The sequence below is a fragment of the Symphodus melops genome (assembly GCF_947650265.1).
Source record: "Symphodus melops genome assembly, chromosome: 1".
Classification (NCBI taxonomy): Eukaryota; Metazoa; Chordata; class Actinopteri; order Labriformes; family Labridae; genus Symphodus; species Symphodus melops.
Window position 1 is genome coordinate 16,836,030 of NC_136691.1, and position 23,890 is coordinate 16,859,919.

General features: G+C 40.5%; 1 protein-coding gene across 1 annotated transcript; it reads right to left on the reverse strand.

The window, feature by feature from the left end:
* Positions 1–5,196: 5,196 nt before the first annotated feature.
* tbx18 (T-box transcription factor 18) lies at positions 5,197–14,861 on the reverse strand. The gene is made up of 8 exons (XM_079359025.1): positions 14,407–14,861; positions 12,889–13,051; positions 12,451–12,552; positions 10,601–10,772; positions 10,140–10,307; positions 9,071–9,135; positions 7,643–7,737; positions 5,197–6,800 (listed from the first exon to the last, which is right to left on the reverse strand). The coding sequence occupies exons 1-8, from the start codon at positions 14,639–14,641 to the stop codon at positions 6,277–6,279; spliced, it is 1,524 nt and encodes a 507-aa protein (XP_079215151.1). The 5' UTR covers positions 14,642–14,861; the 3' UTR covers positions 5,197–6,276.
* Positions 14,862–23,890: the final 9,029 nt, after the last annotated feature.

Here is a 23,890-nt window from a genome sequence, read left to right on the forward strand (position 1 = left end):
TGGTTTATATAACGTGGTCTAGTGCCGACATCGGTCGAAGTTTTGACGTGTTTACAACTGCTACACATGATGGATTTTTTTTCGTTTCTTTTTCAAAGCACATGAATTTTAAATTATTGTCAGGACCCAAAGACAATTTCAACCAACATATTAAAACGTGCGTCTGGAGAAAGTTACCTACCCTGACTTTATGAAACTAAAACAAACGAGACAATATATGAAAGTTTACATTCAAAGTTAAAGTTTAAAAGCCAAAGAAATAAAGAAATATGACAATAAGCAATATTAACAAATAAATTACACACTGTGTAAAGGCCCTCAAATTTGGAATGTAATGATATCTGCTCTGCACAGGTATTCGTTTGTACGTATCTCAAATAGCTGAGAAGGGATTCTTTATCCAGTACCAGCCGTGTCTTATTTTCTTCAGTGAAAGATTATTCAACAAAACTCCATTTTAACTATCGCCTCCAACAGGCCTGGAACAATTAAGTTGTGTAATCTAGAGGGCGGACTCAGATTGTCCCTGCTATCCCCTTTCACCTTTCTCTTAACCCTGGGGAAAACATCATGAGGTTAAGGAGATATGTTCATAAAGGACTTTTTGTTTTTGGACTTTTGCTGTGGTTTTTACTTGCACCATGCATGCACTCATTCTACATGACATGAGTCGTTGCAGCGAGTTTCCCCTTGTGAGCTGCTGTATGTTTGTCCTCAACAAACTTAAAGCTTTCCCTTTATTTAAAAAACCCCAAAAACAAACAACGTTTGTCTAAACCACTATTTGTAATTCAAATATCTGCTCATCAGACGCACACAGACCTCTCTCTGGCTTCTGACACTTGCTAAATTCTTTGCCAAACCTTATTCTGTGCTCCAGGGAACTTTTCTTGTCACAGCCCAACATGACCTCACCTGCAGACTCCCCAGTTTATATGCTCGGTCACGCTCAGCTGGCCACAACTCCCCTCTGAGCACGCTCGACCACGTGGTCATGCCGTCAAGCGCATGTTAATGCTCGCTTCAATCACACAGGATGCTAAAACCACATAACTGGCCTCTATGCTAATGCTAACTTCTGTGTTGAGAGCTTTGGGCAACCAATTCCCCCGAGGAATGAGAGGCTACAAGGAAAGATATGGTAAATGGGTTTATTCCATTTACTCCAACGCTCACTGTTTGTAGATGCCAGACACCAACATCCTGTTCATTGGAAACATTTCAAGGAAACAGTTTCCCCTTGTCATTTCTTATGCATATCCTTGCTTTTTACTTTTACTACCTACTGTTCAGTACGTAAGTGCACGCTGTAGGCAGATATTTGTTCCTACTTCATCTGATTCATTTAATGTGGAAGCGGTGTCATTTCTGTTACCCGAACCAGCCATATCCGTCCTTGTTTTTTATTTTGTTTAGCTTTATTCAAGACAAATAATGCACATATCAAGTGAAAGACCGATTAAATAATATAATAACTTACAGTACATACATGAAAGTATGTAAATAAAAGATATGTATAAAGTAAATCTCCATCAAGGAGACTACCTCTCTGGACTGTGCAATAATATATAATATTTGAATTACACATGTATTATTATTTATCTTCATATAGTCATTTTATACATATCTTTTTTTTTTACATAGATACTAGCTGCTGTTTTTATCCTGCATTACAGTGCAAAGCAATTCTTATCTGCATCTGTTAGGTACAATTTGAATTAATTAAAGCAATAAAGATATATGCATAAATATGCAGATCATTTTTTAAATAGAGGGGAAAGGGTTAATTCGGTGGAATGGTGAAAAATTTAAAATGGATCAAATTAATCTGTGCTCCTTTGTCTTAAACTGGAGGCACTCGTTAATTGATATTTTACATTTAATTACACACAGCATTATGAGTTGTAAAACATAATTCTTGAAAGGATGTATCCGATCCATACTGCATGAAACCCAGAATTTAGTATCCACGCTGAAGTCTACTGAGGTGGACCCAAAAAATGCCCACCGAATGACCACGAGGGTTCAGTGTACTAAAACGTTCTGCTTAAAAGTCTGCACTGCATACTGAACTGTTGCTCTCCAGAAAGGGCCTCTGTGCATGTGTGTGTGTGTGTGTGTGTGTGTGTGTGTGTGTGTGTGTGTGCGTGCGTGCGGTTACTTTCCAAAAACATTACGTTAAACTGATGTTGGGTAGATTGTATTTATAATTGTCATAACAACAAACCTAAATCTTAATTCATGCGCCTCGTGACCCAGTAATCAGATTTTCTGTCATTCATGCTTCACTTTCATTTTGTATGTCTATATTAGTAAGCCTGAGCAGGCCGCACATGCAAACACACTATGAAGTGAAGACTGATGCCTCTCTGCTTTGATTTGATGCCTCAGAGCTTTGGGGATATTCAGTGTCATGATGAGATGCTTTGGCAACGCTGCAAATATTTATGTGCAGCTAATGTTAACATTAAGTCAGAGTGCAGTCCACTTAGGATAATTATAGATATTACAAGTCAAGATGATACATTAAACACCGAGGTTAGTATTGCTCTCAAATTGACTGATGACGCATTGAAAAAACAGATGAGTAAATAAAGGTTTTGGGTTTTACGAGCCAAATCCAGCTTCAGTATAAATGTTTCTGTAATTTATCTCTAAAATGTTTTGAGGTTCCCGTTAAAGAAAAGCTCTTTTTTAAAATATTATCAAAGGGTTTTTTGATTTTTGTCCTTTTAAAAAAAAAAAAAAAGCTATATGACAGTAAAGTGTCAGAAATCAGGGAGAGAGAGAGAGAGAGAGAGAGAGAGAGAGAGAGAGAGAGAGTGGAACATGTTGGGAAAGAACCCACAAGTCGGACTGGTACTCGGCTGCCTGTCTGGAGGACAACAGCACCAACCATTTCACCCCCGAACTGTGAGATGAAAAGGAGCTTTTACAAGGTTTAAGTAGACCGATGGAGACAACGCACTTCTTTTTAGATCTCAAGCACAACAAGAATATCTAGAAATCTGCAGAAATGCCAGTTTGGATCCTTTGCCCTGATTGTATTTCAGATACATTTTTATGTTCCCTTATGAATTTGAAGTGTGCAGTGTTGAGTTATGGACAGACTTGCTTAACCTTGTAGAAATCTTAAACACACACACACACACACACACTGCTCTTTTTCCCTGCCTCTCCGTTCCTCGTCCCCTGCTGTCCTCCTCCAGGCGGATAGCGTGACAGATATGTCACGTCGGCACCTGGTCATACACAAGTGTTAATGTCCCCACCTCAGCCGAGAATCACCCAAACCACTGGCACCACGCAGAGTGTGCCTCTGTGAATGTATAAGATGTCCTGCAGTTTCCAAATCATTTCAGTCACAACATCTAAACTTTAAATTACTAAAAAAGTGCAGTTTTTCAATAACTTGTCCGGTCTAAAGAATATTGTGTTTATATGTGTGTATCTCTCTGTGTTTGAGTGTGTATGTGTGTGGTATGGATGCACCAGGCAGGGGTCCCGTCCCCTGTCACTCAGAAACAACAAGCCAATCATTCCTGAGTTCTAAAATAAGCTCTCCTCCCTTCTTCAGTCCTCTTCCCCCTCACATGTGCTCCCCTCGTCAGCACCTCTCACCTTCAGAGTGACAGGAGACAACCGAGAGGGGAGCAGTGTTGTAACTTCTGGGTTAAATATTGGGGTAAAATGATCAACCTTTAATGCTAAGAACAGATGAAGTGCAGCATATCGTACAGATGTGACCCATCAGACAACTCCGTCAGAATTCAATCTTCAGAGCAACGTATTATATGTTGTTTGTTGGCATCAAGATTGTTTAGCTTGTTTGTCGCTTTTAGAGTTACTTTGTATGATGATGATGGGATTTGCAAGCCCACACACACACACACACACACACACACACACACACACACACTATAAATCCTGGGTTCGTCTTGAGATTTAAGTCAGTCTACAAAATGTGAGTGTTCTTAAGTGGTTTGGGATGATACTCAAACTCCCTCGACAACATGCCCTCACTCCAAACTTCTAAAAAACAAGGAAACCTGGCCAAAATCTGAGGCTGTAGGAGCTAATAGTGTCAATCTAACACACGTGGACAAGCTAGCAATAATAAATATACAAGTTTGATCCTGAATAGAGAACACCAGGTTAGTTGTCAAGGAAAATCTTGTTGTACAAATGTCATTTTCAAACTATTGGACCTTCATTAATTAATAAAAATGGGATGCTTTACAATGAGTTGCATAACGTGTTTAAGCCTGTACACATCGTTGTTAGCTAAGAGGGAATACCTCACCTTTTGAAGCTTTAAGCAACTCTCCAGTTGAAAGATGCCGATGCAAATCTCATGTTTTTGTTTCCTTTTTCCTTTTTTACAGTGTTGGTAGGTGACAAAATTGTGATTTTTGAGGTTTTTTACAGCTAAAGTTGATATTGTGTCCTTATTTAATATCTTAACTGTCAAAACTACCGACAGATTTGAAGTGTGTCGAACTTTTTTCTCTTCCGAGCCTGTATTCTGGAGAACTCTGTTTTGTGTTGGTTCCTCTTTTTGGTGCGTTTTTTCAGGTGTTCACATGACAAAGCCTGAGTGTCTACAAACTGCTCAGTGAAGAAATCTTGGCTTGTGCTTTGAGCAGTGTAGTATGACTTTGGAGGGGAGCGGGCGTGGGGGGGGGGGTTAGTACTCAGGGATCGACATGAACTTTGCGACTGTGAGGTCACACACTCGCTGACAACTCAGCCACCTGTTGCCCCACACATTACACACAAATAAGCGCACACACACAAATCAGCACCCTCACACCCACATCTAGATTCACTGCACACCCTTCCCCGTGTGACTAGTCAATTCAGCAGAGTTGTAGGTGTTAGTTTGCATGACCATTACACAATAAAAACGGTGCGTTATTTAAATGTGTATCAGCAGATTTTGTGTCTGGGAGTTATTCTGTCTCGCACCAAAAGTTGGCTAAAAAACCCTGATATTTTACTGCTTTTTCAAACAGACACACAGAGATAGTATATACACAATATGGCTATAATAGTGATAACATATTCTATATTGTAGGCATTATACAATAATTCCTTTAAGACATGTGTAACGAGAAGACGTGCATGTTTATAACTTCTATTATAAACAATGGAAATCAGTTAAATACTTATTACATAGAAACATTGTGACTTGAATAGATATATTTTATTTGGTTCAAAAAGGTCACAACATGTTGAAATGTCCTCAGCCAAAGGGCGTGCTGATATAACGTGTTTGCGAAGAAAAGCTTTTTCAGGCAGGTTCAGGGTTGGCTGTCACGTACCTGACCCGGTCCAAAGAGCAGAAGCAGGTGCGTCAGAGTTTTTAAGTGCGAAGTGTCACCCGACCCTTTATATACACATCTCTCGCTATATACAGAGTCATCATGTCCCGTTAGGTTTGTGTCACACAAGGAAAGATGTACTTCATCCTGACATCCAAACAGCTGCATCACGTAAACGTCTGTCAAACCAGACGGAGAAGAAGCAGCTCAGTCCGAAGCTTTAACTTTGTCAGTTCATAACTGTCACCATCATGGCTCCCATAGCTCTCCTCGTGGCCATGATGTCATTGTGTGAATATGTGACAGGTTCTGGGCTTGTGTGTGGGTGGAGTTTTTTTTAAGTCGGAGTGGTCAAAAGGTCCTGCCAGTAGTGCATTTTATAGATGAACTTTCGCTGTGTGTTTGTTTTTCCAAAGACTTGAACACCACCAGACGTGTCAAGACAGAATTTAATTGATGGAATTAACTCAATATTCGCCCCAAAAGAAATAAGGTTAGAAGAAGTGTTGAGTAACTAAAACCAAAGTTTGCATGATATGGAACGGCATGAATGTGGAGTAAATCTTTCAGATAAAGTACAGGGGCCAGGGCTTGGAGTGCTTGCATTGCGTGCCTGGACTTGCACAGTTCCTGCCCAGTACATATTCAGCTAGAGTTCAGTAACTTTAAACATGTTTTTGACTTCTTATCCAAAACTGGAGGAAGTGTATCCCTTTACGGTCACTGCACGTGCATGTCCTATAAGAACATTATAAAATATTCCCTCCTGTTTCGGAAGTCTTGAGAAGCTCTTTATGCTCACTGAGGCAACGGCTTCTCCTCTCTGACCAGCCTGATGCTTGTTCAGCACATGGATGATTAATTCGTAAGAAGTTTTGACTCAAAAGCAAATTACACCCATTCCTTTGTAGTGACTTTGTTTCATGACAACCCTAGATGTCTGGAGTCAAATTCAGCCCATGTGTGCGGTGACCTGCGAGGCTCCGCCCCCCGCTTGGCTACCTGCCAACCCTAAAGTCCGAGAGTCAAACAAGAAGCCCTGCTGTCCTCCACTGAGCACGCCCAGACTGTCTGTTAGAGTCCCACTGGGAGATGAGCCAAGGAAGGGACTGGGATGGTTGGCAGTGGCAGCAGCAGCCATTTTATCAGGGCTGGCAGCAAGGCGAGGGGACGGAGGGAATGTGTAACCGTACAGGCTGTAGGGCGGTGTGTGGAGGCGTAGACTGGCGTAACCCTGAGGGGTAGGGTTGGCTAGATAGCTGAGTTGAGTAGCAGGGAGAGGCAGGGAGCAAAATCCTTCACTTTCGTATGCAGACGGACCTCTGGGAGGGGGAAATGGCTCCGGACCGTTGCTATAGCGATGGAGAGGGTGTGTGGGCCTGCCGCAGTTGTAGTCAGGTGGACTGAGTGGGCAAACCTGGAAAGGCGAGGAGCATGGGGAAGTGGAGAGCAGGTGAGGTGATGCTCCAGGGAGTCCTATGGAAACAGAACCAGAAAATAATTTGTACGTTTGTCCGTCTTAATCACACATAATGACTTCAATGTAATGACTAATGAATATTCCCTCAGGCTTAAATCACTAACATGTCATGTTAGATGAATCAAGTATTGAAACTTACAACCTTAAATTCTACTTCCAAGTCAGATTCACATTGTTCATTCTACTTCACGCGTTCATTTAAGGACAAAAGATCATTTGATGTAATTATTCTAATAAATAAAGCGTCAACAAGTATTTGATTCCCAGACGAGTTGATGATGAGGTATCCTACTCAGTATCAGTAAGAGAACATGAGACCTGAGGAGATATTATTTGTGATCTGATTTCCTTTTGCAACGCTGCGAATAATGACTCGCTACTTAAAAGCTTAGTTACTGTTACTCATAAAACCCTTTCACATATGGAATGCCTGCTAGGACACAAATGTCTGGAAAAAATTGGACCACACATAAAACACCTATCACGCGCCGGGAGGGATGTAAAGAATTATCGTAAAACAATTATAAATCGGTTTCAAAGATGTCAAGATTCACATCGGTACTCTGAAAAATGAATCGTAATAATATGGTGAGCGTCAGCCACTGCGAGATTTAGAAATTGAGGACGCACCACCGTCTTTTAAATCGGAGGTGTGGAAACATTTCGGCTTCAAGACAGAAAATGAAAGAGGTCAGAAGGTCTTGTAAGGTCAAGATCATGACAAGAAAATCTTTTCCTGACCTTACTAACTCCTTTTTATTAGCCAAAGTTTGACCCTACTAAAACCATAGGGGTTTAATTTAAGAAACAGTAAGGAAGTCCTTCTAGTCAACTCTACCTTGCTTGGCCATGCCGGGGATGTCCTCAAATGTGAGTGTTCGAAGAGATGGACGCCAGAAGGCATAAGACTCAACCAAAGCCTCCAGACCCATCCTGTAAAACACGCCGAGATGCCCACGTTAACAAAAACACATCAGCATGAAATAAATGATAAATTATCAACAAATAATTGATGGCAGAAGTCCTCGTCCTGCACTTTTTTCAGTCACCGGTGCAGCTGCAGCCGCTCGCTCTCAGTACGCCTCGCCGAGTCGTACATTATTTCGACCACCTGGCGGCCATCTTAGTCGCCCGTGGGGCCTCTTTTGCCGTCTCCATGGAGACCGCAGGTAATGAGGGGCATAAACGCCACATTGCGATTGGTTGCTGCCAGCCGGGTGCTCGGAGGTAATTGCTTTCACACGGCTTTTACGGGCGAATCAGGACGAAGGAGCAGGAAGCCGCAGCAAGGATTTATGAGGTGGGACTCCCCTTCCCCCGCAAAATCTGCGTCTCCCCCCCCCCCCTCTAGGTGGGGCAGAGGGCTGCTGTGGCGGGGTAATGCGAGTGCTCTGTTACCCCTCGTTAGCGTGAGGATAAAAGTCCCCCCCCCTGCGGGGTTGTAGCCACGGTGATAATTTAGACAAGCTGCCCAGAGAGGTTGTGTGTGCTCTGAAGCAGCCTATCAGAGCAGAAGTTTATTTAGCGAACTGCTTAACTCTTCCTGTAATATTTAAGGGGAGGTTTTTTCAGCCTTCCTGAGTTTAACTTTATAGGGTCAGCTGTCAGGGTTATCCAGTTTGCCGTACTCTACCTTCCTCCCTGTCAAATTTTCTGTCTCACACGTTCCCTCTCTGCCCTCCTCTCTAATGATTTCTGTGAGGCCTCAGGGGAGTGGCTGTTTGGAGCCTGTTGGAGTTTTACTGCTGTGTTGTTTTAATGCTGTGTTTATATATGTTTAGAAATGTGTTTATACAGATTTTCTTCAGGACACTCTTGACTTTTATTATTTTGCTGTTGATGTTTATGTTCCTGAGGCCGGCTGGAATCTGACGCTCCATTTAGGTTTGCAGCCAGGGTTATGTTTTTCCCTCCTCAGGCATGAGTCTGTAACTGTGAGATTGTGAGAATTAATGTGCCTTTAAAGTTAGCACATTTAAATAAAAATGCATCACCCATTAATAGGGTGAAATCATAATATCTGCCACGTCTGCTCAGATTAGTCCATTTTCTTTTCTCTCGTTTTGGACGGATTTATTGGGAGGCTGTTGCACATTTTCCGTTAGAAAAAAAAGTATAAATACATAGCTTTGCTCTCCATAAAAATGGGACTGAAATAGCCGTGATAAAAACCACAACCAAGCCAGAATATGATGCAGTCATGCATCCCACATTACCCCTAATGCACAGGATAATGTGAAAATCTCTGTGGTCCAAATAAACTCACCGGTTTCTGCCAGAGTCTCTGAAGCCTTTTGCAAACGGGTTTCTGTCAATTTTCAGCCTTGTAATCTGAAAAGTGAAATAAGACTAATTATTTCCAGCATTTTCTTTATTACAAAGTCGATGATAACATGTGCTGTGCTCCAGCCAAAATAATTTTCTTCCTCTGTAATATTTCAATTAAATCTAAAAATATATAATGCGCATTGTAAGCTGCCAATTGTGCTGTTTGAATAAGTTGGAAATGCTTGGTTGGTGTGTTTCCATACACACATACAGTATATGATTTTGTTTGTAAATGTATGCGAGGCTGCCATAGTGCAGCCCAGGCTGTGTGGTGTTTAAGGCCCAGTTCTTTGACCCGCATCCAAGGGCACTTTTATGGGACTCGCCATCGCCGTCCTGCACTGTGGGCTAACAAGTCCAAGCTAACATCAGACTTCAAACCTCACACTGACTCATCATATTCAAAAATACAGAAAACAATGTCTTTCTCTTGAAATTTGTTGGAGAAAATCCAGAAAAATAGGACTCTTTAGAGCACAAACTAAAATGCACAAATACTTCAAACATTCAACTTAAATGAGTAGCAGGGTCATTCTTTCCAGTCTATTGGGAGTTTTCTTGGTGGAGCTGCAGCACAGGTTCTTTCTCTAAGCTTTTCCTCTAAGTTTTACGAAACACAAACACACGAAGGAAAACATACTCGCTCAGAAATTGATGTAAAAATGCACATCAGATGAAGCTATAAAACATAACGTCCTTTCTTTTTTTTTTCTTTTCTTTTTTTACTTCTTACATATCTTTATACGTTTTGTCAAAACATTATTGGGAGATATCCCACTCTGGTTTAAGCTGCAAAAACTAATTTTGAACATTTTTCTATTTTAATCATTCATTAACAAACATAATAAATGAATTTCCCCATTGGGGATCAATAAAGTTATATCCTTTACCTGTGGCCTAAAATTGATGAGGGGATTTTTTAGACAAGTTAGCTTTAAGCAAGCTTGGTTTACCCAGCTAAATGTGTTCATTAACATTATGGTAGTGTGGGGGTGCAGCTATGTTACCTGCTGATTCTGATATGCTGTGACGGTGGTGAACACGGTCTCGGGGAAGGAGAAGGTGCGGGTTCCCTCGCCAGCAGGGACGGCTCTCACTGGGGATAACTCCTCTCCACACTCCTTGCGGATGACGTGGACTCTTGGCTGGTACTTGTGCATGGAGTGCAAAATGATCTGAACACATAAAGAAACATTCCTTCAGGCTTAAATTGCATAACAGCAATTTTCTTTAACCCAAAGCTGTAAAACATAATGAACATGCCCACATGGATGCAGAGAAACATGCTGAAAATAGGAGTTTATTTGGCTTCAAAATCAAAGTCTTTCAAAATCTTAAAGGCTAGAGCATAATTATCGCAAAGAAACTTGATATGATCATTGATGGTGAAATCAAACATTCTACCTGCTACTGAGTTAAAATACCAGGTAATAAAGACATTTCAAATGACTGTTTTTGTAACACCTACATGTCCTTGGTCATCCAGTTCATTGTTGGTCAGTTTGAGTTTGTCGAAGCTGACCACCTGACGCATCCACGTCTCCCCCGAGGCCGGGGAGTCCGGGTGGATGTAAACTCTGGGCGGCACTGGAGAATCTGCATTCCCAGCTACCATCCACTTCGAGCTGTGATACACGTACCTTTATGAAACACACATGGAGGTAAATGAAGTGTCCCAACACCTTAGTTCTTAAAAATGACCAAACAAAAAAAAGACTGCTCGGATTTAAAAGAATGTTAGTAAAGATGATGTTGAGACTTATTTCAGAGTGACTCCAGACAAATTATTGGTTAGCTCAATAATTCATTTCCTAAACCTGCTATGAAATGACACAAACCCTTACATTGACTTTTTCAATAGCATATTCTTGCTGTTGAAATGTCATTACAGTGAATGGATGCAAGGAATCATTTTTGAGACAGAAATTCATTTTCTCAAAAATTGTCAAAATGCATCAAATTTGAGGTGATCATGTCCTCAAATTCCACAACATAATTCTTGACTTTATAAACCCTCTAAAAGACTCAAACTATGATGGGAGAAGAGAGCGCATGTGTATGCTATAAATATTCATGTCACAAAGCAAGAAACAATTATTGTAATCCTTTTACCATTCCCTCATGTTTTCTTTATTTCTTACTTTGTGTACAGTATTTAACTTGTGATTTTTGCTGTAGCAATCAACACTCAGGAAGGTTTATAGACTTGCTTGATTCAAAACAATCATGAAGCCCCTTAAACAATCTTAAAAATAAAGAGAGCATGCAAGAGAGAGAGGGTCACGTGAGTATGCTGTGTTAGAGCAAATAATGAGGGAAAAATGCAAAAGCAGTTCCATAAAAAAACTAAATAATAATGCTGTCCTTGTGAGACTATACCTCTCCATATTTCAAATGATCAAACCCATTTTTTGTGATCCTGATGATCCAAAGAAGAAGCTAGCAAGCCGTTTTTATTTTCTATTTTTAGGTATTCTGTAACACATCGAACATTTAAACATGTAAATGTAAATTCTCTGTTTGTGATGTATTGGTTTTAAGAGTAAAGTGGACTCATTAGTCTCTGCTCTGGTTGAAGGTCAGCTCGACACCTGCTGTGGAGCGTTTGATTAAAAAGCGGCTCTGGCCTCGGCTCTGACTTGTGTGTGCTCTCCAGCACATCTTTCCATAATCCACTGTAATTTGATGTCAAATCTTATATAATGGACAGAATGATTCGTCCTGCTCGTTGTCATGCCGCTAAAAAGTGTTCACTGTCCGTATCTAAAAGTCCACAGAGACGGTGAAAACTACCTCGTTCACACCGCTGCAGAATCTTTTTTTTTTTTTTTTGCATTATAGCGACATTTGCTGATTTGACCTCTCAGGATGGAGAGGTTAGCCGTCCAAAAGGCCTCCTCCAAACGGGAAGGCAAAACTGCTGTGACAAAGCACCAGAGCCAAGCGCCATTTGTGGACTCACAGCTGGGTTTACACAATTGAAAAATGTTAAGTTGTCCGAGAAACACTTTATATCTAAATAAAAACATGTGAGTACAGTTTATTCCCTTTCTATAAGAGATGCGAAGGAGGTTACAGGCCACCGATAAAGACAGAAAATTAGGCCTATGTACCTACAGCTTCGCTCACTTTTTACATGTTACATCGCTCTATAGCAGATATAACTTTTTGTTTTTATTTTTGACATAATATCGTGTTTAAATGTATAAAAGGATTACGAATTCCTTGTGCTCTTTTAAGGCTTGCAGCAGTATGTGTTTGTGCAGGTGTGTGTGTGTGTGTGTGTGTGTGTGTGTGCGCGTGTGCGTGCGCGCGTACCTGTATCGTTTGTTATCCACAGGGATTATATCCATGGCGATGTAATACTGCTGATGTGGGTCCAAACCCGTAATCTTCACGCGCATAGCGGGGAACATCCGCCTAACAGGAAACCCAAATAAATCATCAACATTATACACATTTCAGCCAAACTATAAGAAGTCCAGCCAGTATTACTAAAGAATAATAACATGAGCGACATCGATAAATTAATTTTCTTTAAAAAATCATAATTTCAGCTAAATGAGTTTATAACTGTGAATTTTGAGGTTAAAGTCATTATTTTAAAGGGTGATATGCTAAATAATTAACATGCCTGTTAAACTAAAGCATTTGCTTCATATCCGGAATATCATGTCTAAATCATCATTCTTCTTTTAAAGATCTAAGAGCGTTTTTCCCCCACCAAATATATACAACTTTCTACATCTGTCTTACCGTCCAGCTTTGGTTATGATCATTTCCGTTCCAATCTCGTGGAACCGTTTCCACAGGTCTGATCCCTGCAGGTCCACGCGGGACTCCTCTCCGCTGCCGGTGACCGGCGGCGTGCACAGAGCTGCGGGCAGCGGACTCTCCAGCAGCGCGTCCTCGCTCTCTGCTGCACCGGGGGGGAAAAAGCGGAATGATCACTTTACACACTCATCGAAAGATCAGTCATTTACAAGGTGTGACTTCTGTCCTGAACTGTGACTAATGGGAAAAACTGAAATCTGAATATTTCAAAAGGAAAAACAACATGAACATAGTATGATTTCTTTGTTTTTATTTTATAACCTGATTCCAAGTTACCAAGTCTTTATAGGTTACCACGTTTCACATTTTGCTTAAAGCCCTTAAAACATGTAGGCTACGTTTTTATTGAGGTTGTTATAATGATGAAAAACACTTTGAGCAGCGCCCAAATGGTTTTGTTTTACCACACACTGCTGAACACTATTTTATTACTGGATTATTTAGACGATAAAAATGCTTTTAAGTGATTAGACGTCCATTAAGGTCACTCTTCACTGTTAAAGTTTAGAATTTGTAGTTGCAATTGGGTCTTTGACCAAAGGCCACTCTATACACTCATTATTGAATTTAGGGCCTATAGGCACATAATTTATTATTATGCCGTAGCAAAAAGGCACGTTTAAAACTCCAGTTTTAGTCCAACTAGCAGCTGTATAATGATTTTTCTGGTCGGATATTGGAGTTTTTTTTTAAAGTGTTTGAATATTTAGGTCAAACTAATGTCAGTGTTTATGTGCCTCTCTGTTTATGTTATTTGTGTTATTCGCCACATGTGAAAGAAAGGTGGACATTAGACATGGTCCGAGCAAGCTAAGCTTACAAAAACTCCTAAATCAGAATTTTCAGTTTACAGCAGATTGAAATAATAAATTGTCATGGCCACTAGGTCTGTGTTTTCTGCAGACCTCTTCGCATCCTTTCCGAGGCAGCTTCCCGGCCTTTACATGCTGCTAATTGGCGTGTTTATGATTGCAACACAGCTCATAAAGCGGCACACATTAGTCACACTCACACCACTCATATTTACTAGACCAGGGCAATGATATGATATCACATTTACACACTATGGCTCTGACCAAAGCACCAAATAATTGTTTGCCTTATTTTTCATTTAACTGAATTTTCCACAACCAGACAGTAGAGGAGTGCATTCATAAAACAAACAAAAAGAGCTGAAAAGTTCGACTTTAGTTTGGTCCTCGAAAAATAGACTATACTTAGAAATGATGGTCTTAAGTTGTGCACTTGAAATATATTTATAACATGTCTATAATGTACCGCCTTGATCTGAAAATGACACATTAAATTGTTAAAGCCTTTTTGAAAAACAAACCTCGCCAAGAATAAGGGCTATGACGGTTTATGAGTCTCTTATTTTATGCAAACATTAATTGTATATATTTTTAAGTATATGGTTTAACTACTTGCTGTTTTACTTACGTGATCCGTCACTCGCACACTCAGCTTCGCTCCCCCGGTCGCTCGTGCACGCTCTATCGGCTCGCGGGCCCGGACTCTCGGTGAGGTCAGACACATCAGTGCCGTCGTCGTAGCTCGGGGACACGGCTTCTTCTCCGGCCGTCCTGCGTCTCTTCTCCGCTCCGATGAGCGCCTCTACAGAAAACGCGTGCGCCTTGACGCTCAGCGCGCACGGGGACCTCCGCTTCTCTGCCATGTCTCGCGCTCTCACTCTCAGTTCAGAAAAGTGGGACGGCGTCACGGGCTTGCAGGAAGCAAAATAAGTTCAAAGCTCAGACAACAGGGCAAAAGAAATCCACGATGACAGTCCAATGGTCTCGGTGTGGGGTGTTGTCCGTTCTTGAGCCGGACAGCTGAGGAAACTGCGCGAGCTGCTATAATGTCTCCGTTATCCGTGAGAGCCGCGCGGACTTCAGGAGAGTGTCAACAACCAGAGCTTAGAGGAGAGCCGGAGAAAAGGACCTGTCAATCACCAAATAAGGCAACCAATCATGAGTAATCACACCCCCCCGGAACTTTTCGCTGGTCCCGCCCGCTGTTGGGGCCGCTCGTGCCGCCTTATGTGGTAAAAGTAAAACTGGTGATTGAATCATGTCTTCGAAGGAAGGAGCGCGAGTAGTGTCTCTCCGGGGCATTGTGCGCATTTTCACAAAACGGCCCGACATGCTGTGCATATCTGTTCATTAGTACCTCATGCGCAGTGGACACTGACAGCCAGCCTGGAAATAAGCGTTTGTTACAGAGATCCTGTCTTTCAAAGACGAAATGTCTCACAATTTGTGTGTGCGTATTATTATAATACCAACTGAGCGGACACAATACACTTTGATCAGTCTCAACCCTTTAGATTTACATGTTATTATTATTATTATTATTATTATTATTATTATTGTTGTTGTTGTTGTTGTTGTTGTTAACTATTCCTTTGTATTTCTTTCCTTTTTGTAAGCTCAGACAGACACGCTTGGTTCTTTGACATTTGTGAATCTCTATCGATGAAGTCTATCACTTCTCCAAACGTTGTCATCTCCCGCCATGTGAAGGCAATTTCATAGCAGAAGACACATTTTTACAAACCACTAGCTTGTGTAACAGACTGCATGGTCCTCACTACAATGCGCAAACAAATTATTTGTTAGAGTGCAAAAACACACATCCATTTCAATAATATATCGATTACACCATTGATAGGTTGATGCGACAAGGTTTTAGTTTAATGATTGATATGATTGATACGAAGAGCATTTAACTCTTCCTAAATAGACTAATAAAATATAATTCTTATTGGTTGCTCAGTGCGCCCACATGAGTTGTTGTTTCTGTTTTTTTTCGTAATTAAATACCTAAATACAAATGGGCAGCTGTTGTCGTTAAGTAAATTGAAAGGCAAAATGGGGAAAAAAAATGGAAGGCAGACAAAATTGAGGATACAAATAATCAGAAATCATTCAAAACACAGCTCATAGTCTTAGTCATAGAAAGGACTTTATTTATGCACGTTCGGAAATGATGTCTCTCACTTTCAAGGCCGCGGGAATGAGCTTGCGGTCACACGGGGAATGCATGTTGGTGTGTGTGTAGAGTTTAACACATGAGCAGAGAACCTGCTATAAATAAACAAGACTGAGAGGCCGTGCGCGTGCGTGCGCGCGAGGCGAGTTTCTCAAACGGACAGTCGATATACACTCTCTTATAAACAAAACCGATCACTAAACAGTTTAATTTAACACATTTTACATATTTACGGTTTGACTGATGTCTTAATTATCCCGATGCAGATTTTCTTTTTTTCCCTTGTTGCTGCTTATCAAAAGCGTCCGGCATATTTGATTATGTGAAATGCTATTAGTGCCATCAGAATGTATTTTTTTTTTTTTTTTTGAGGTTTCCTCTTTGCTTTAGTGATGTTTCCTGCGCTAAAATCACTGCAAAGCCCACAAGGCCTCTCGTGGCTTGTTGGTTAAATAAACAACACGTCGTCATCGTTTATTGGCATACATTCAGTGTAAATGATTGGACGTCAAGAGGAAGGTCTATGCCCAGATCCGCGTGGGTTATCAGATCAAACGCCTTGTGTTTCGCTTCCCGTGGGGGTTCAAAAATGCCTTCTTTCTTAATAACTTCGTGAGAATTAAATAGGTTACGCTCTGGTTGCAAAACCGTTCATTTTTCGATTCAGCATGAGCATAAAGCCACATGACCTATCTTGGCTTTGAAATTAATAACTTACAACTAATAAGAAACCCATATTTGCCCTTTAGCCTAATCATAAACAGAGATTATAAAAAAATGAATTCAGACATAGCACGTCGTCAACGAATAAATAAGAGGCTCAATGTAAGCATGAAAATGACCCCAAACATTCTTTCAGTTTAACATTACTTATACTTATTTTCACATCGCTTCATATAAAATAGGACTGTGAAAAATTAAAGCAGTTATTCATCAATGACAACAACTTAAAAAATGTATTTCCTTCTTTTTTATTATTTTCATTAATTACAAAATAATCTAACCTCACAGACATGGCTCTATTAAATGACAGTCCCAATAACATGTATTGTAGATTCCTATAGGCTAATAATAACAGGTCAGGTTCAACATGTATTACTGCCGTCTGTTAGAAGCAGTATAAAGGCTGTAGCCTGTGATATTTTAAACATTACACTCAACTTGGAGCTTGGTGATAAAGACACAGCACTCTTGGATCGGCCTTTTACTTTAATTGTTTGGCCTTTATAGGCGCAGTTTCGTTTTCTTATTTAGACCTTTAATTCTCGTAAGTAATGTATGCCTATTTGTGGTTCTACAAATGTTAAAATAAATAGTAAATATATATTTATAAATAGGCCTACAGGTTTTTTTTAAGTCATGTTTTTATTGATAATGTTTCGTTTGCAGGTGCACTGCCGATGACTGATGGACGATTGGTGTCGCCATTTTTATTTAATGGCTCATTTTGTTAGGTCTATAGTTCTTTATTAGTCTTATGATTGAATGATATGAATGATTGCGTGGCATCAACGATTATTGCAAACCCGTCCTATATTCTCTAGAGGTAGAAAGATACCATTCATTGAAGAACACTTTTATCTGCATACTCAAATCTTGCATCTAGAAGGCTTTTTTTTTCTTCAGCTTTTTCTACACAGTGAGCGGCGGCGAGCTTTGGAAATGTGATTGTGGAATGAGCTCTTTTTTTGTCTTAAAGAAAATGTGAAGACAGTTTTTTTTTCGATAGTCGCCAAACCGGCTGTTATTTGAATATGTGTGGCATAGCTTTATCAAAGTAAATTTTGCACATTAGTAACTGGACTTTTTAAAGATTTAGAGTTTCCTTATTTTAGTGTATTTTCTCTATCATAGACCTATAGCCTCCATGTCCTTCGGCTCTCTTATATTAACAGTTCGTCACCACCTGAGCACTCTGTGTGAATCATGTTGCCTGTAAGGCAGATCTCCCTCTTTCAGTGTTTTGATTTATGACGCTGGTCTTCAGTTTTCGGGCTACATTAAACAATGAATTGCGAAAAATATTAACAAAAGTATTTCAGTGCATTCAAACAAATACAATTACCATTAACCCTTTGTCAGATACAAATCCTGTTTATTAAACTCGTTATAGTATATGCCTTATACACACTTTGTTAATGTTTTAAAAGCTTTTGTTTGTTAATTAGTCTAAGATAGGCCGTTCAGGTGCGCGTTCACTCACTTAAATATTTAACAGCTCTCGACTGTGTTCAGCCAATCACTGCTCGGCTCATTTTTTAGGTGGTTAATACAGTATATCTAAAATAGGCGTTACCCACGGCGCACTGAATAGGCTGTTTATTAAAGACCTTTAACATAATTACCTGTGAGCTTTGAATGGACTCGGAGCAGAAGTGCTGGATCAGGGGAGTCTGGGTAATACATTGTTAACGGTTATTTAGCGCGTGCTAATGGGCACGTGGATCACTGCCAGGGCTTTTATGGCGGAAGTGGCATAAGCGGCATGGAGGTGTGGTATTATGGTGGGTATGTGGGGAGACCTACATGTAGGGTGTTGCGGTAGTAAAGGTACTGAAATGTTTCTGCAGTGGTTCCTTTCCACACTTCTGTAACGAGCCGTTTTAATCTTTCTTGACGGGTTCAGATTCAAAAACTGTGGAAAGAATGAAATCAAACAGCAGACAATGAGATAAATTCAGCCATCATCTTTCATCTAGATTCAGGGAACCATCGCCATCCTTGCAGGGGGGGGGGGGGGGGATCCTCTGTACGGCCCCACTGGGAAAGTCATAACCTGAACTCCACGGCACTACGCAGTTGTGCCAACACTGCAAAACAAACGGTTGGGGCCCTTTCGAGCAAATCCTGCTTATGCTGGCCCAGAGTCACTCGTCATCCAAGTGAAGTGACCCTTGCTCTCCTACATAAAGTTAACCTTCCATTGAAAACGTGCTATTTACTGACGCGCTTGATAGAAGTTGATGGATGTATGACATTTATTGAAATTTTTTACGAGCCGATTCTAGTCGTGACGCCGTTTATTCAGGCCTCTGTGCGCCTCGGATGTTATTCAAGTTGAACTCCTGCTCTGGCTGCTAGCTTTGCTCATATACGCAGACACACACCCAATCACACCCACGCACACACATACCGTCTCTCTCTCTCTCTCTCTCTCTCTCTCTCTCTCACACACACACACACACACACACACACACACACACACACACACACACACACACACACACACACACACACACACACACACACCTTAGGAAGACACAGATGACTCAAACTCTGAGAAACTGAGTTACAGTCTGAAGCTGCTGGACTGCAGGGTGTTGGATTCATCCTGTGATTCTCGGATCAAAAATGCTTTGCTGAGCTAAGCCAGTTCTGTCACTATGCAGACTATCACATCATTATTTTGATCTGATCAAACTGAAATACGTTTGAGAGGAAACTGTCTATAAATATGTTTGATTAATTCCATAAGTATGGCATGAACTTATCTTTTATCCATTAAGTTCATTCAGTGTTCAGCACAGGCAGATGGGAGGGCAATCTGGAACATGTGGTGGATAAGACACAAATGTGACAAAATCTGTCATAACTCTGTATCTGCTAGCAGCCTATATGTCCCATTTTACAGTCCACAATTGTCCATCTCAATTTGAGGCATGTTTATCCTGAAAATCAGCCTTGAGTCAGCCTTATTTCAGAAAAAGTTAAACTGGCACTCACAAGTCATCTCACTTTAGATTAATATTTCTTTTGTTGATTAATCACATTTAAAAGAGAATTTCAAAAAAATCCACATCAATTCTAAAATGTCACATTTCTGATGATGATCAGCTATAATGAATGTTTCAGGTTGAACAAGGAGTGTTCTGAGATATGAAGACAGGGTCACCTAACACATTGCTCTGTAGAATGATTATGTAACAGTTTGCTGTATGTAATTGACTTTGAACTTAAATTGGTTCAGCAGAGGTCAACAGCTCTGCAGGATCGGCTCCAGTCATATTTACCGGAGTCAGCAGGAGACAGAGTTTGAGCTCTGACTGATCTCACGGCTGTTAATGACAAAGCTGAGACATTATTTGCAGATGTGAATACTTACTTACTAACAGTTGTTTACATTGAGTACATTTGTAATTAGTCTTATGGTGTCTATAGTCTACAATAATTTATACTTTACATCAAGAAGGTATTCTGATTATTTCCTAGGATACAGCATTAACATGGAGGATTTGTACAATTCGGAAGATATAGGCGGAGTGATGGCAGACTGTTTTCTTTGCAGGTATGGTCTAAGTCAATGTCTTACCACGTTGCAAAACACTCACAGCTGATAATTTTAAGTGAGGGCTAAATTGAAAATGAAAAAGGGTTGTTAGGAAGATGTGTAACTCAACAACAAAACATCACATCTTATTACCTCACTGTGCTGCGAGAGAGCTGGGCGGGGGGAACAACCAAGCAGCAGGTGCTGTTTTTATGGTTTTCTCCATATAACAGAGAAGATGTGAAAACATTTTCTCCTCTCATAACCCATGAAACCACATGATGGTTCGATCTGAATGGTTTGTGTTAATGTGTGCGCATGAGCTCATCAAAAGGAAGGATTGTGTGTGCTGAGGTTTAGATTGCATTCTATTGCTCTGCCAGGGAAAATCTGAACTCACAGGTGTGTGTGTTTGTGCGTGTGTGTCTGGTTCTGTGTGTGTGCAGGAGGACGTCTATGCTTGTGTGTAATTACCTTTAGTTTTCCTGTAATTTGGCTGCAAAATGAGCTGTTAAAAAGCACATAGTAGAACGTTTGCTTAATTAAGCATGCATTGTCCATGCTTTCTCTTTTTGATATGCATCTCTTTTGCCCATGCAAACACGTAACACACATCACACACGTAACACACACACACACGTCTCACACAGACACACACTAAGGAGGGCAAAGCTTATCATGGAAACGCCAAAATTTGAAAATAACAACAATCATAGAAAACCATACAAACATCTGCAGCTCGTAACTGTTGTCTCAGGCCAACCCCAGCACATGTGCATCTTAAAACTGGAGAACAACGGTTATTTTCATCTCTTAGAAGTCTCAGTTTTATTTCTTTTCTCTTTCTCTGGCTCAACTGGAACCGTTTAGGCGTTTTTTAATCAAAGAACACAGTCGTTAAAATTGAGATTTGGCGGTGAAGGAGTTAAGACTGCCTCTCCTCCCATCCAATGTCCAGGACAGCTCCAACTAGCATTTAGCATAGATATGAGAAATGCTGTTTCATTACTGTATTTAGGGAAAGTCTGTTTGAGTGTGCAAAGAACATTCACATGAATATACAATGCTTTATGACTTTGATACAAAGAAAGCAAAAGTGTGGTCTTGCTGAGGCCTGTTACTTTGGATCCTTTCAGAGGATCTATGATTGGTTGTAATAACTATGCTTTTATTGTATAGATAAAATAAACTCTGAATGACACACACACACACATACACACTAATTGATGTCACACATCTATTTATTTTGAAATTGAAACATCTGTCAGTACACTACTTACACATTTGTCAGTGTAAGTAGCTGCGTACTGAACACCATAACATGATAAACGTTAATGTAAAGTTATGGCTCAGTCAACATGATTGTTCAGGTTTGACCAGGGACTTATCAACTAAACACATTAAAAAAGCATATATGTAGTTCAGAGTGACATGTTGTTTTTTTGTATGAGCACTGTGACAACTGCATTGATCATTTTTAAAGAAAACAACCAAAAACAATACTTTGGTTCTCGTTGGTTTTCTAGCCGTCCGTTTTGAATGATAATTCTTTTATGAACCTTTATTTAACCAGATGAGAACCCATTGAGATCAAGATCTCCTTCACAAGGGTGACCTGTCCAAGAGGCAAGCAGCACATGTCACCAGAACAGTTACAATAAAGTGACAGTATACAGGAACAATGTGCAATAAGTTCAGGGAGTTTTATCTTATTACTATTAGCATCCTTCATTTTTCCACTCTCAAATCAAATTTAAAACCAGCCAAATCTGTAATTTATATGTTGATGTGCATTATTGTGAATGGATGTGAAAATGTAACATCAATGGGAACAAAAAGGAAGCCAAGATAGATGGATAGATAAATTCCTAAGAAAAATTCAAGTTGAGACTCGAAGCAGAACATAAGAAAACATATCTAATAATATAGATATGTATAGGTGAAAAATGTAAATGCACAGAAAGTGGTTGTAAACAAAGTGTTTTTTTTCATTATTCATTATAAGTACTGATGTGTTTAACAGTCAATCAAAAAGGTCAAAAAAAGCGGGCTCTGACTTCTGTCGACTTTCTAGAGAGAGAAGCGAGAATGCACTCAGACCCAACTTCATGACTTTCATATTCCCTTCAATAGAAGAACATTTAGTGAATGTAAAAAAGTTAAAAAGCTTCACTTGTTATGTGAAGTTTTTTAGAAGATGTAAAAGTGGATGCTTTTTTCCCCCCATTTTTTCCATTTGTTAAGAAGATTGATTTTTGAAGTTTGTCCCTGCTGCTTTATGTATTGGTCAAATGTTCCTCTTAATGATAGATAAAGGCCATCTGCAGGTTTTTGTGCAAAGCCACAACTGCATTCCCACTGGTGCACATGTGAACATCTGTGTGTGTATGTGTGTGTGCGCACACACACACACACATATATATATATATATATATATATATATATATATATATGTGTGTGTGTGTGCACCTCTTTATTTGTAGCCATATAGCTGCAGTGATACAGCCTCGGGGCGAAATGTGTTTTTGATATAGAGTCTCTTCCTCTCCCGGCATGCCTTTACTACTCTCCCTCTTCCCAGGATAACAGGGTCACAGAATGGAGACCTCGACGACTCCACACCTGGAATAACACCACCCAGAATATCCGCTCTGCTTCGCCTGTGAGCCGGAGAAGAGAGAGAGGGAGAGAGAGAGAGAGAGAGAGAGAGAGAGAGAGAAAGAGAGAGAGGCTTCATGAATGGCGGGGACGGTCTCTCGCTTTGACACATACTCAGGCACAAACTGAGGGCTCTGCTGTTCTCTGCCACAGCCTGTTTTGCAGCGTAGGAAATATGAAACACCCCGAGGCATTTGTCAGCGGTCACTTGCATGTTCTTGCTATTTAACTTGTGTGTTTTAAACTCACAAACCCGTGTGCGTCACTCTTCCCCACCGACACACCGCTGAGGTTCTGATTAATAAAAGATGAGTTCAGGGGAAGTAGGACTGTTTGGATTCCCCCCTAACTCTCCCGACATGGCGAAAAAGAAAAGAAGGGATGAAAGTGGAAAGAGAGAGAGAGGGCAGAGTCCACTCAGATCACCGCAGGACTACACTGTGAATGAGCCGTTCACCCAGAGAGAGAGAGAGAGATGAAGTGAGGACACCCTGAGCGAGAAAGAGAAAGCAAAAGAATTCATATATCCTCAGTGTTTGATGCCTGTGGTGTGCCTCTGAAACTATAACCCTCTTTCTTTAGCTTACTCTCCCTCTCTCACACTTCCCCATCTCTCCCTCTCTTTTTTACATCCCTCTCTCTGCCCTCTTCCTGCTGATATGTGCCAACCACCATGAAACCACTGCCACATTAGAGCCTTTAATGGGCACTGCCTGGCATCCTGCTCCGTCCAAACATATTATGGCCTGGTCACACATGCAAGTGTGTGTATGCATTTTTACTTTCTGAATTCACAACTAGGCTTTTAGCATATATTAAGGCCTGGGGGATATTTGTGATATTTGTGGCTCCAAATAAACCCCTCAGATGTTGACTGCTTCAAACAGATTGTGGAGGGAGACAGCGGCAAATAAAAGGTTCACAAGTGCCGACATAAAATGACATAAAAACTGAAGAATTTACTAGGTTTATGGTTTGGACTGATGTTTCGAGAGTGGAATATATGTA